Source organism: Chrysemys picta, chromosome 3, assembly GCF_011386835.1.
Source record: "Chrysemys picta bellii isolate R12L10 chromosome 3, ASM1138683v2, whole genome shotgun sequence".
In the NCBI taxonomy this organism is placed as follows: domain Eukaryota; kingdom Metazoa; phylum Chordata; order Testudines; family Emydidae; genus Chrysemys; species Chrysemys picta.
The window spans coordinates 29,067,374-29,080,653 of record NC_088793.1 but is presented as its reverse complement, the minus strand read 5'-3'; the positions used below and the strand labels follow the sequence as shown (position 1 = coordinate 29,080,653).

At 40.3% G+C, this 13,280-nt stretch overlaps 1 protein-coding gene across 6 annotated transcripts in view; it reads right to left on the bottom strand.

Moving 5' to 3' along the window:
- The window catches only part of NBAS (NBAS subunit of NRZ tethering complex), a 383,144-nt gene that overhangs the window by 77,788 nt on the left and 292,076 nt on the right, over window positions 1–13,280 (bottom strand). For all 6 annotated transcript variants that reach the window (XR_010599418.1, XM_005293091.5, XM_065587676.1 and 3 more), the window contains exon 47: window positions 101–190. Coding sequence is in view for 5 of the 6 variants with exons in the window: in XM_005293091.5 (XP_005293148.2) it covers window positions 101–190 (90 nt within the window). In the remaining variant the exon portion in view is untranslated. The remainder of the gene's footprint in view (window positions 1–100; window positions 191–13,280) is intronic.

Below are 13,280 nucleotides of genomic sequence, written 5' to 3'. Positions count from 1 at the left end.
GGACGAGAACCTGATTATCTTATGATCAGATCATGGGCGAGCCTATAATAATATACAACCCACTAAAAATCAGGTTAACAGTATCCATATACATTCTTACCCCTTTTCAGCACTTGCGTGGACTGCAGAAACAATCTCTTCTAGGATCTGAAGCGGGTCTTTTATCAAAGTAAAGTCAGCACCATTATCGCTGTTAAAAGAATCAAACAAAACCAGTTTATACAAAAACATGATTATTTTAGAATAAAGGTTTCTGGACACAATATCTAATTTTGTCTGAACACCTGAAGGTCATTTATGAATATTCAGTAAATGTGACAACTTTCAGTTTCCTTACTTGATTAGTAGCTTTTATCTCTGTGTCATATGTGATATGAGGAGCAAAAATGGAAATAAACAACAGGAGAAAATAACAGCACTCAAATGCACTTTAAGAAAAAAACCTGGAGAGTTAAAATGGCCTGGAACATTTGGTATTCTTCAGAATGCCCATCTCAAACCTGGTCCATATGAAAAACTATCGAAATACATTGGCAAAATCTGCAGGGTAACATAATTCAGTGTGAGTATTTTCCTACTACTGATTATTAATAGACTAAAGGCTATGCACAAATTGTATCAGCATACTTGCTCTTCAATAATCAGTCTGCCTAGGATTAAATACAATAATTATGAATCAAGTATCCAGTCAGGGAATTTCCACAGTTGGGGGACACACCTCTCCACATGTCAGAAAATGATAGACGTTGGAGCGCCTGTTGTTAGCTACTTATATAAAGATAACAGTTGCAGTGCTGTTTAAACATTTGTCTTATGGAATGAAATTTCAAATCTTTTCATATGAAGTCTAGAGAAATAAACATGAAAAATGATTGAATACTTAAGGGGAAACTGAATTACAGTAGCACTTTATGCCTCAAGTGTCTTTTCATACAATTTGTTATAAGGGCACTGATGGTTAAGCTGACCTGTCTATTTTAGTGTGGTTCATTTTAGTTTTTAAGAACAAAGGATGCTAGACAAATGTTTCCAAAATTGGTTTGCTAAGAACAACTCAACCACCAGGGATAGATTATACCCTTCCTTCAATTCATCAGGACAATACAGTTATTGTATCATTAGAGTAAGTGGCAGCCTTTTTCTATACCTGAGAACTATGGCTTCCTACTAATTTGAAAAATGTCAAAGGCATCAATGATTGCTCTGCCAAAGATGAGATAACCCAAAAGGTATCTGGTATTGCAATATGCAGAGGAATAATTACAGTGCTTTTCACATTTACCCTTAGAGTTATGGTAATTTCTACAACCTTGTAATTTATGCAACTGCAGTGGGACAATATTTGCCCTAGCTAAGAAAATAACTACTCTACACAGATGACCCTTGAGGAAAGTACTGACATGCAGGTTTTGAAACCTTAGCAGATTTTCTTCTTTAATGTTGATTAGTAGTCAGGGTCTATCTCAGTAGCATTGGATCAGTAGATTAAAAATGACTGAATGGCAAAAAACTACTTTAACAAAGAGTTAAAGTTGTTTGGTGGCATGCCGTCCCCCTGCAGAATGATGAGTTAAGCATCTGAAAATCAGGAAATGCAGAGGTAAGGTTGCCCTCTATCAGCAAAGCCGCAATTACACCCTGTTAATACACATACCTTTACACTGCCAAGCCCACAGGTGCTTGAAATGTACAAACTTTTCACCTCCTTTTACCACTAATTCACTCTCACCCACAGGATTCCATCTGATACACATATACGACACTGGCCCTTGGTACTGTAAGATTCAGGAGGTTCCAGATCCTGGAATACACTCACACACTTAGCCAACTTCCCAGAAAGAATATCACATGTATACAATTGAAGAATCACTTCACAGCCTTTTAAAACTCCCTTATACTTAGAGCATAACACCTTAACCTACACTTTCATTTAACCATCATTAAAGTATTAGTCCTCTCATATTCTAGTTCACTGCTGACAATGTCCTTTGTAATAAAAGCCCTATGTCCTGATACTGACATAACAATTCTGCAAAGAAATGATGGATACTGCATCCTAAAGGTACACATGCAGCTCTTTCCTTTCCTCACGTGAGAGGGTATGAAGCATCCATCTCCTCATATCACAATCACAGCTCCGTCACACACCTCAAAGTAATCCACAGATCTTACAAACACATCTCTACAAAACAGAGTTAACTAGTGCCTCGACCAATCAATCCAGCTACACCCGACACTGACCACACTTGAGTCCATGTGGATAATAAATGCTTACTCTGCTCTCACATCCCAGCTCACTACTGACAATACCCTTAGTAATAACCCCCCCCCCATGTCCTGCTAATTACATAATGTATGTAGAGCTTCTGTTTTTCAGGGTTTGTTAATTTCATTTTCTAGGCTTATTTTTAGCACTTTTTGAGTTCTATGTAGATGTTCAGAAGTCTGAGGGTTTCAAGGATCTCTTGTATACTGTAATGATAAGATTTTTTTTCCAGGTACTTCCCAAAATTCTTGTCTACTTAATTTTTTATTACAGGTATAAAAAATGCCCTACATGATTAGTTCAAGCTTCATATTGAACCCCTGGTTGGTGTATTTGTCCCTACTGCGCTTTAACGAAGTGCTATTTCATATAGCACTATGTTAAAGCACTCCAGGGAATCTTTAGTGCATAAAAGCAGGATCTACATGGACTAGTTAAATTGTAACATGTTAGTGTGCTTTAGAAATCACATCCCCATAGTCCACATTACTGCTCTGGGTAGACAATCCCTTAGATATAAGCCAGGCAGCAGTGACATTTACCTATATAAACAAACTGCACTGTGAAAGGGATGAAGTCAACATGAATTGAGTAACCATTTCTTGTGTTTATTGGATAATTGCTCATTTCATTTTTCTCATAACCGGGGTGTTTTATTAGAGTATCAGTTATAACCTAAAATCAGAAGCCCTAAATGTTCACAATTCTGCACTGAAATGATGCATACTAGAACCTGAAGGTACACCTGCAGTCCTTTCTTTTTGCTCTCACACATCAGAGGATGCAAAACACAGATCTCATCTCACACTTACAGCTCCTTACATCACAAACACACCTTTATCAAGCAGGCACAACTATTGCCTCCATCAGTTCTTTTAGATACACCTAACATGCTGACTGCACCTTGAGTGTATGCAAGTAATTCCCATTGGCTACTGCCTATTCCAGGGGAACAGAAGAAAGGCAACCAGTTTTGTTTTTCTTTTTGTTCTATAATAGTGGTCGATGGAGTCCTGTGGGTAAGAGTGAATGCCTTGTAAAGGGAGGTGAAGAGCTTGTACATTTCAGCAACTGTGGGCTTGGCAGAGTAAAGGTATGTGTGTTAACAGAGTGTAACTGCTGAAAGAGGACAGAGTTAAGGTTGCAAAAGCAACCTTAACTCTAGATATCCTGATGTTCAGAAGTCTGAGTCTTGTTCAACCCAGCGTTCTGCAAGGGGACGATATACCTTAACTTTGAATGAACATAGGGTTTTTTGCCATTGAATTTTCCAGGTTTTTTCATATATTTTTTTATCCAACAGAAAAAGATACACTGTTGGTAGGAATTAGTTGTCATTTTGGCAGTTGTAGATGCCATGTCCCACAAGTTTGTTATTGAACCAGCTGGCCTTCCCTCCCAACACATCAGCTGGTTTTGGCACACCTTGCTAGCCATGCCCCTGAGCCATTCAACTGCATTCCCCCTCCAACCTGCCCCCCTCCCCACTACTGTACCCAGGTGCTCACCGCCCCCACATCACAAGTAGGGAATGCATTTCCAGGAATGCATTTACTTCCTGGTATAGAAACATCTCTATTGCTGTTACTACCTCCCTTCTGTAACTGACTCATACGCAGTGCCTAGAGCGAAGGACAACCATGTTACAGTGGAATGGGGCTCCTGGTCTTGTTTCAAAATGGTTCGAGGGTGGAGTTTGTGATAGGGCTGGTGGAAGAACTGAGACAGGATTTCTGTTCCAAAATACTGAGCGTTTTATGTTTGAGAGAAAGATCCCCTAAATCCCTATCCAGTAGATGTGCCCCATCTCCAAGAAACAGTGAGATGTCAGAGCGGGTAATGTTTCTATGCCATATAGTGCACATTGTCTGGTCAGCCCATTTCCAATTTCCTGATTAATGTTCTTCCAATACTTAATCACTTTCATATTGTGGCTGTAGCAATTATTCAGACTCTCAGCGAAATCTGAGAAAACAGCTCCTGCACACAAATCTCTGATGAGATCCAGATCTGCTCTCATACGTTGTATCGTGTACCCTAGGGATAAAGGCCCAGATCATCTCCACCTGAAGATCACAACTTCTTAGGTCACTGGTTAGATGCTGCAATGCGGGCAAAACATGGAATCTCCCAGAATCCACATGCTGGCAACTCTGGCAGCACACACATTTCTTTTCCCTTGGTAGTCAAAGTACCTGGACTATCAGCTGCAAACGACCACTTTGTGTCTTTGGAAACACATTAATTGCTCCAAGATCTGGAAGCAGCCACTTGCCCTGCCTTGGGACCAGTAAAATATAGATTTTCTCAAGTAACCAATCCAACACTTGCCTACCACCCATCCTCATTTCCTGCCCCCTCTGCAGCCGCAACTCCTCTCCTTGTCTCTATCCCTCCCGCAAAGTCCTCTGTCTCCAGCTCCTCCCTACATATAACAAAAATGTTGATAAGACTGGCTGCTGATTATTCTGCTGTGTTCACAGTAAGCCTCACCTAAAATAAATACACGTTGTAACAAAGACAACATATAGCAAGCTATACGAGTTATTAAATTTGTATTGCACAGGAGTACAAAGTTCTGGAGTAGAAACATCAGTGGAGGGGTGTTCAACAGGAACAGTGATATGGGTACATTCCCCCAAACTGCCCAGGCAAGCATAAGTTGGCTGCAAAGAAAACATCTCATTCTGTTTTTCTGTAGTGGCACACATGCACTATAATCCTTCCATAGTACCCATCTACACAAGCTAAGAAGTGAACATTTTCTGAAATATCGTTCACAACTTGGGTTCCCCAAAGATGTAATCGGTGCCATGCACTACTTTCGGTCAAAATTGACTTGCTGCAGCCCTAAATATCTCTGCACCTAATACACCTCCCCCCTCCCAGGGAGCATTCATGTGTCCAATTTCCCTCAATACTTTGATTATAGTCCTCAAAAATAAAATTGCCACCCATGACTCACAAATTGCGGCAACCTGCAGTCATTCAGTCCAAAACTTTTTTCCTCTTTGGTGGGGACTTGTAATTAACTTACCCTTAGTTAATTGATGGATGAGTTCACAGCCATCAAACTCAACCACATCTGTGATTCATCCAGTCATGAGTACCGCTCAGTTTAACAGTATAAGACAGCACACAGAAACCATTTTCTGTAGGGCCTGTAACTCAGGAAATCCTCAGTTAAATGACCCCAAATTTGGATCACTAATGCTGACCTGCAACTCTATGAGGCACATCATATTTCAAAGCACTCCTAGTAACCATTTCTATTTTACAGCACTTAAGAGTCGAACTTTAAAGCATATAAAATGGCGAGAATGGAAACCCTCCAGTCATTTTTCTGTATTGGTAAATGGACATAAAAATTACATTTTCTTAAATACCACTGTCAATTTGGGTCCTCCAAATATTTAGGGGGTGCCATGCACTACCCTTAGGTAAAACTCAACAGAGTGAGACCATTTTGACCAACATCACATCAATAGTTTGATCTCTAGCTCTTTGGGAAAAAAACAAAAAACCAAAACAAAACAAAAAAAAACCCCACATCCACCTAGAAACATGCAGAAGTAATAAACCATATGAAAGAAAGGGGATGCTGAAAAAGGTAACTTGTAATAAGGAAACAACACAGCTATATGCACAATGAGATGGTTCCAATCTGTTTAAAAAAATAACTAGAAGGAAACAAAAACAAAATTTCAAACACTGGCATTGAATCAAGAGAGCTATAACATTTAAACTTACATATATCTGAAGAAGTGGGTATTCACCCACGAAAGCTCATTCTCCTATACGTCTGTTAGTCTATAAGGTGCCACAGGACTCTTTGCTGCTTTTACAGATCCAGACTAACATGGCTACTCCTTTGATATTTAAACTTACATTATTAGAGATTTTTCTATAGATTGACTTGAAATTTCCCATCTTGTCTTGTTGGGCCTGAGGTTTTTTTGGACTAGCTTGTGAAATAAGGGAATTTGTTTTTCATATATCATCAAATATCCAAAGAACTCTAAGAGTGATTTAAAAACCACAATCCAAACAGAGAAAATGGCTCTCTGAGGTACAGAGGGAATGAGGATGGTTTTGTGGTTAAAGCACAGGACTAGGAATGAGGCGATATGAGACCTATTTTCAGCTCTGCAACAGGACTTTCTGTGATTTAGTTTTCCAGTCATTTAAGATACACCCTTTCTATGGATAACCAAATTTTATGCCCTAGGAGAAAGTGTGTTCACTAATTTTGGGTTCCTCAGGTTTTGGATGGTACAAAAACCTGAAACACCTCCAGGACTTGATTTTTTAAAAAGCTCTGGGTGGCTTCACTGTGAAGTGCAAATGCACCTATGGAAATCATGCTATGTACCTCAAACTGGGTTGTACTGAGACAACAGAAATTAAAGGAGATTTCTGAAAACTGAGGCCTTAACTTCTCTATGTTTTAATTATCACATATGTGAAGCAGGGACAATATTTACTTTCCCAGGATAATGTTAATTCATTAATGTTTACAAAGTGATTGAGATAATCACATGGAAGGTGCTGTAGAAGGGCAAGTGTTATTTTACCAGAAAATTGGTAAATTGGCCCTTTTTCCTAAGGTAGAAAGTCTAGATATCCATGGTAAGGATGTATTTTAAAATAAAATAGAAATGAACTCAATTAACTGTAATCAAATAAAGTTCATTTCTAAAATAAATACATAGTTGGAAGCAAGTAATTTTCTTCTTAAAAACCTGATACTATCTGAGCTGCTTAAAATTGGTTAGGACAATGAAAAAGAATTACAATTCAAAAGACTTGTACATGACAATCATCCGCTAAATTTTCACTAGGAATACAGTTTTTTATTTTCCTCCTAATTAACAGTAAAATCATCAGAAGCTACTGACAAAAGCAAACATAATTAATGAAACATTAGTCCTTCACACAGATTATATGGTATTTTGTGTGCATTTTTCTCTCTCTCCCTCTTGTATGCCCCGCCCCCCCAGGAAACCTAGAAGCTTTAAGGTGAAGACTGCATGAGTCTAGTGTAATTAAACTGATAAAGGCTCATTTTGTTTTCAGTTCAGCTACAGAAAAACGACATGAATTTAATCAAAAAGGTTCTCAAGAGCAATAAAAAAATTACAAAGACTGCTTAAAAGGCGAATAAATTAAATACAGCTAAATCTTTTCGCCTAATTACATAATTCACTGAAAATGCCTGATGCCTTGTTGTTTCCTTAGCCTAACTTTCTATCCTGTTATATTTGTGCAGCCCTTCGGCGGAAGGAAATCAGAAACTTCTGCACTGGTGTTAATAGTTGGGGCATTAGCACATCCCACTGGGAAATCATGAGTCACAATGTCACACAATTGTGATTTCTATAAGAAACGCCATACAATTATGTACATTCCTAAGTTATCAAACCTCTGCTTCCCTGACTGTTCTCCAATAAGAGCATGGGGCAATGGAAAATTAACTGTATTTCCTTTCTTGAACTGATCGTTTCCCATATCCAAAAAGCATTGGGCTACATCTCTCCCTGCAAGTAAGAGAAGTACTTCATTCAGATATCAGAGGGGTAGCCGTGTTAGTCTGGATTTGTAAAAAGTAACAAAAAGTCCTGTGGCATCTTTAAGACTAACAGATGTATTGGAGCATAAGCTTTCGTGGGTGAATCCCACGAAAGCTTATGCTCCAATACATCTGTTAGTCTTAAAGGTGCCACAGGACTCTCTGTTACTTCATTCAGAGTTGTCAACAAGACCCCAGAGTCTGGCAAAGACAGATGAGTATTCCAATGCTGTATGATGCACACAAGAGATCAGAAGACCCAGGAGCTGACAATGAAGTGGATTAATGATATTCAGTTCCATGATATCTCAGAGTCTCTTGACTCCGAGGTAGTAGATCCTCTGAGATGGGATTAGAAACCTCTTCTTTAAATGTATCACAAATATGCGTGTGCGTGAAACATGGAAAAGGTCTTCTGCCTCTTCTCCATTTCTTCCTGCGAGATTTCTGTGGACAATACTCTCAGTATGTCATCTAAAAACAGGTATAGATTATACCCCAGATGACTCAGGGCTTGGCTACACTTGCGAGTTACAGCGCAGTAAAGGAGCCCTGAGCGCACTAGCTCACTACCCATCCACACTGGCAAAGCACATAGAGCGCTCTGACTCTGCGGCTACAGCGCTCCTGGTACTCCACCTCAGCTAGTGGAATAACATTTGCTGCACCCCCACTGGAGCACTGCGGCGCCAATGTGGATGAGGTGTTGCATTACTGCGCTCTGATCAGCCTCCAGAAACGTCCCATAATCCCCTTAAAGTCAAGTAGCAACTCTTCTCATTGTTTTGAACTCGCTGTACGAATGTGGATATGCTGTTTGAAAGCTCCGTTTCTGACAGCCGGCTGCTTATCTGCTCCGAGACAAAGCAACCATTAGTGTGGAATGCTGTGTGTGTGAGAGAGAGGCAAGGGGGGGGGGGTCTGCTGCTGTCTGAACTTACAAGACAGCATGCTGACATGCTCTCAGTCCCCCCAAAACCCACTCTCTCTCCCCCCACATACACACAACACACTCCCTGTCACACTCCACCCTCCTTCCCCATTTGAAAAGCACGTTGCAGTCACTTGCATGCTGGGATAGCTGTCCATAATGCACAGCTCCCAATGCCGCTGCAAGTGATGTAAATGTGGCTGCGCCAGTGCGCTTGAAGCTGTCAGTGTGGACAGACTGCAGTGCTTTCCCTACTGCGCTCTACGAAGGCTGGTTTAACTCAAAGCGCTCTACATTTGCAAGTGTAGCCATGCCCTCAGAAAGGCTAAAATCATTACCAAAACCTTTGTGAGCACGTGAGGGGTGAATGACAGAAAAAGAGCGTCAACCAATTTCCATTGTTAGCAGTGATTTCTGTAGCAAAACCAAAGAAACTGCCAATGACAAAGCTTAATTGGAATATGCAAATAAGCGTCTCATGGAGATACTACACTTATAGTGGAAGAGTTTCCATCCTAAATTTGGAGAAGTGGAGCTGAAGAGTCAGCAAGGCAGGTTGACAGTGTAGGAAAATGGAAGTAGCTGACAGAACTTGACAATTTTGTTAAATACTCTTGACTTAGCTCAAAATTATGCACCTAGAATTAGGGGAATAAGTATGTGTTCCATCTAAAACTGATCTGTTTCTAAGAAGGCTTGTGTGAGATAAGTTTGGAGCGGGTTGGTTAGCTAGAATAATCCAAAGAAATATGAAAAAAGGGGGGAGGGGGAATTTCAAAGAGAATATTTTTAGATGGTTCTGTGCAAAAAGTTAGTAAATTGTTTACTATGAAAATACACAGAATTCTATTGTCGTTTGAAACTGTAAATAATAATAATAGTAAATAATATACAACAAATGGAAGAAAGGGGAAGTTGATAGTAATGAATACAAATCAGGAGTTAGGAATTACAGAAAATTGATAACGGAGGCAAGGGACATGAAGAGAAATCTATGGCCAGCAGAGTTAAGGATAATAAAAAGGAGGTTTTTGAAATATACTAGGAACAAAAAGAATCATGACAATGGTATTGGTCCATTACTAGATGGAAATGGTAGAATTATCAGTAACAACACAAAAAAAGGTAGAAATGTTCAATAAATATTTTTGTTCTGTATTTGGGGAAAAACAGATGATATAGTCTCATGACATGGTGCTGATAATACCCTTTCCATTCCACTAGACATTTTAAAATTAGCAGGTCCAGATAACTTGCATCCAAAAGTTTTAAAAGTGCTGGCTGAGGAGCTCACTGGACCATTAATGTTGATTTTCAAATGCTATCACCTGCATCAATGGGTAGGGGACCTTGATGGGGCTGACAGTGCATGGGAGACAGTCCCAGCCGCAAGGGAAGGAGACACTCGCCAAGGGACGATAGGTAACTCCTCCCCCTGGAGTCTCTAGCACCCACTGGCTTGCTGAGAGAGAAGGGTGCTGACTGGCCAGCATTCCCCAGATCCCAGGATTAACCCCATGTGGGGGCCATGTGGAGCCTCTTTTGGCTCTTTTCCAGCAGCCCATCCTACAACCTGAACTAGAAATGGCAACCCAGTCTGACAGATGCTGCAGGTCTAGCTGATCACTTGTTTAGGGAGTCAGAAAGGAGTTTTTGGTCCCACAGGACCAAGGAGGGTTTTTTTTAAATGGTCTTCCTCACAGCACCTTCAAGCCACAGTGGGTTAAACAGGAACGTGGTTACTACCTTTAATTCTTTATTAATCAAGTCCCCTTCCTTAGAGGTTTTTAAGGTCAGGCTTGACAAAGCCCTGGCTGGGATGATTTAGTTGGGAATTGGTCCTGCTTTGAGCAGGGGGTTGGACTAGATGACCTCCTGAGGTCCCTTCCAACCCTGATATTCTATAATTCTATGATTCTACCTAATTGAGGTACTGGAATGCAGTTGTTTATTTGTCAGAACATGAGACCAGTTTCCAGTGCAGTTAAGAGAATAAAATGAACGGTTCCCAGAGGTCAAAGACTTGGGATTTGGGGGATGGACCTTAGGCTCATGTGATAGGGTGAAATCTTGCATGCCGAGGTCTGCACCTTCCTGCTCCCTTTGTCCCAGTTGTGGGGACAGGCTGCTAGAACTCAAAGAGCAGAGCTCTGGGCGGGTAGGCTGAAAAGAGCCTAACCCATATTATGGGTTATATGGTAAGGAGTCCTGTAATTTCCACACTGGAACCAATTAAATGCCTCGTACAGGAGAGTATGGGAGATGGGTGGGTATCACCGCCCCCCCATGTTAAAGTTCAATTCCATGTACATATCTGTCCTCATTTTACCACCATCCACATCAAAAAGTCTTTGAGCACAGGGAAAGTTCCAGAAAAATGGAAGAAAACTAATGTTGTGCCAATATTTCAAAAGGGTAAATAGGATGACCCTGGTAAATTATTGGCCTGTCAGTCTGACATCGATCCCAGGCAAGACAATGGAGCTGCTAACATGGGACTTGATTAATAAAGAATTAAAGGAGGGTAATATAATTTATGCCAATCAACACGGGTTTCTGGAAAAGAGATCCTATCCAACTAATTTCATATATATTTTTTGATGAGATTGCAAGTTTGATTGATAAAGGTAATAGTGTTGATGTAATATACTTGGACTTCTGTAAGGCATTTCACTTGGTACTGCATACCATTTTGATTAAAAAACTAGAATGATATAAAATTAACATGGCACACATTAAATGGATTAAAAATGGCTAACTGATGGGAATTGTCATTGAGCGGGTCTGTTCCAGAAGGGTCCCACAGGGACTGTTTCTTGGACCTACACTATTTAACATTTTTATCAGGGACCTAGAAGAAAACAAAATTAACAATGATAACGTTTGCAGATGACACAAAAATTGGGCGAGTTTTAAATAATGAAGGCGAGCGGCCACTGATTCAGAGAGATCTAGATGAGTTGGTAAACTGTGCGTAAGCAAACAATATGCGTTTTCATTCAGCTAAATGTAAATGTATACATCTGGGAACAAAGAATGTAGGCCATACTTACAGGATGGGGACTCTATCCTGGGAAACAGTGACTCTAAAAAAGACTTGTGGGTTATGGTGGATAATAAGCTAAACATGAGCTTCCAGTGTGATCTGGTGCCCAAAAGAACTAATGTGATTGTACAAGAGTTATTTTAACTCTGTATTTGGAACTGGTGTGACTGCTGCTGGAATACTGTATCCAGTTCTGGTGCCCACAATTCAAGAAGGTTATTGATAAATTGGCAAAGTTTCAGAAAAGAGCCACAAGAATGATTAAAGGATTAAAAAACCATGCCTTATAGTTATAAAGTCAAGGAGCTCAATGTATTTAGCTTAACAAAGAGAAGGTTAAGAGGTGACTCGATTACAGTCTATAAGTACCAACATAGGGAACAAATATTTCATAATGGGCTCTTCAATCTAACAGAGAAAATTATAACACGATCCAATGCCTAGAAGTTGAAACTAGACAAAGTCAGACTGGAAATAAGATATATATTTTTAATGGTGAGAGTAATTAAACACTGGAATAATTTACAAAGGGTCATGGTGGATTCTCCATCACTGGCAATTTTAAAATCAAGATTGGATGTTTTTCTAAAAGATACACTCTAGGAATTATTTTGTGGAGTTTTATGGTGTGTACTATACAGGAGGTCAGACTAGATCATGGGTTCTCAAACTTCATTGCACCACGACCCCCCTTCTGACAATAAAGTTACTACAAGAGCTTTTGGGAGAGGGGTGTCGGAGCCCAAGCCCTGCCACCCTGAAGAAAGAGCGTTGCAGCTCAAGCCCCATTCCCCCAGGTCCGGGGAGAGGGGTCTGCACCCCCAAGCCCAAGCCCCACTGCCCTGGGTGGGGGTGAGCTCGGGCTTGGGCTTGGGCTTGCCCTGGATTCCAGCGAATCTAATGCCGGCCCTGGTGACTCCATTAAAATGGGGTCAAAAATCACTTTGGGGTCCCGACCCACCGCTGGACTAGATGATCACAATGGTCCCTTCTGGCTTAGAATCTATGAATAGTTTTTGTACTGACGGTGGGATCTTAATTTTATCATCAAAATGTTAAACAGAGGGATTTTTTTGTCCTGCATTAAGTTTGATTTGAGATTTGCATTTTACTTTGGAGTCATCACAGAGGCCAACATAATCTTTCACAAAATAAGTCAATTTATATTAAGGTTAAGACGGCTCGATGACATTCCCTATCAACTCAGTCATTAAAAATCCAGGGGAACTCCAGTTAAGCTAAATGTTACATCTACAACATCCTCAATTTACACGATTAGCCAACATGCACCCCAAAACACAATTCCAACTCTTCAGCTCCACAACATTGTATTCTTTCAAACCCGTTGTATGACCAACCACAATTGAATAGAACTGGAACCAACCAGGGCTGGTTCTATTCAATAATGTCATAAGTGATTTGGATAATGGCATCATTTAGTTGGGGATTGGTCCTGCTTTGAGCAGGG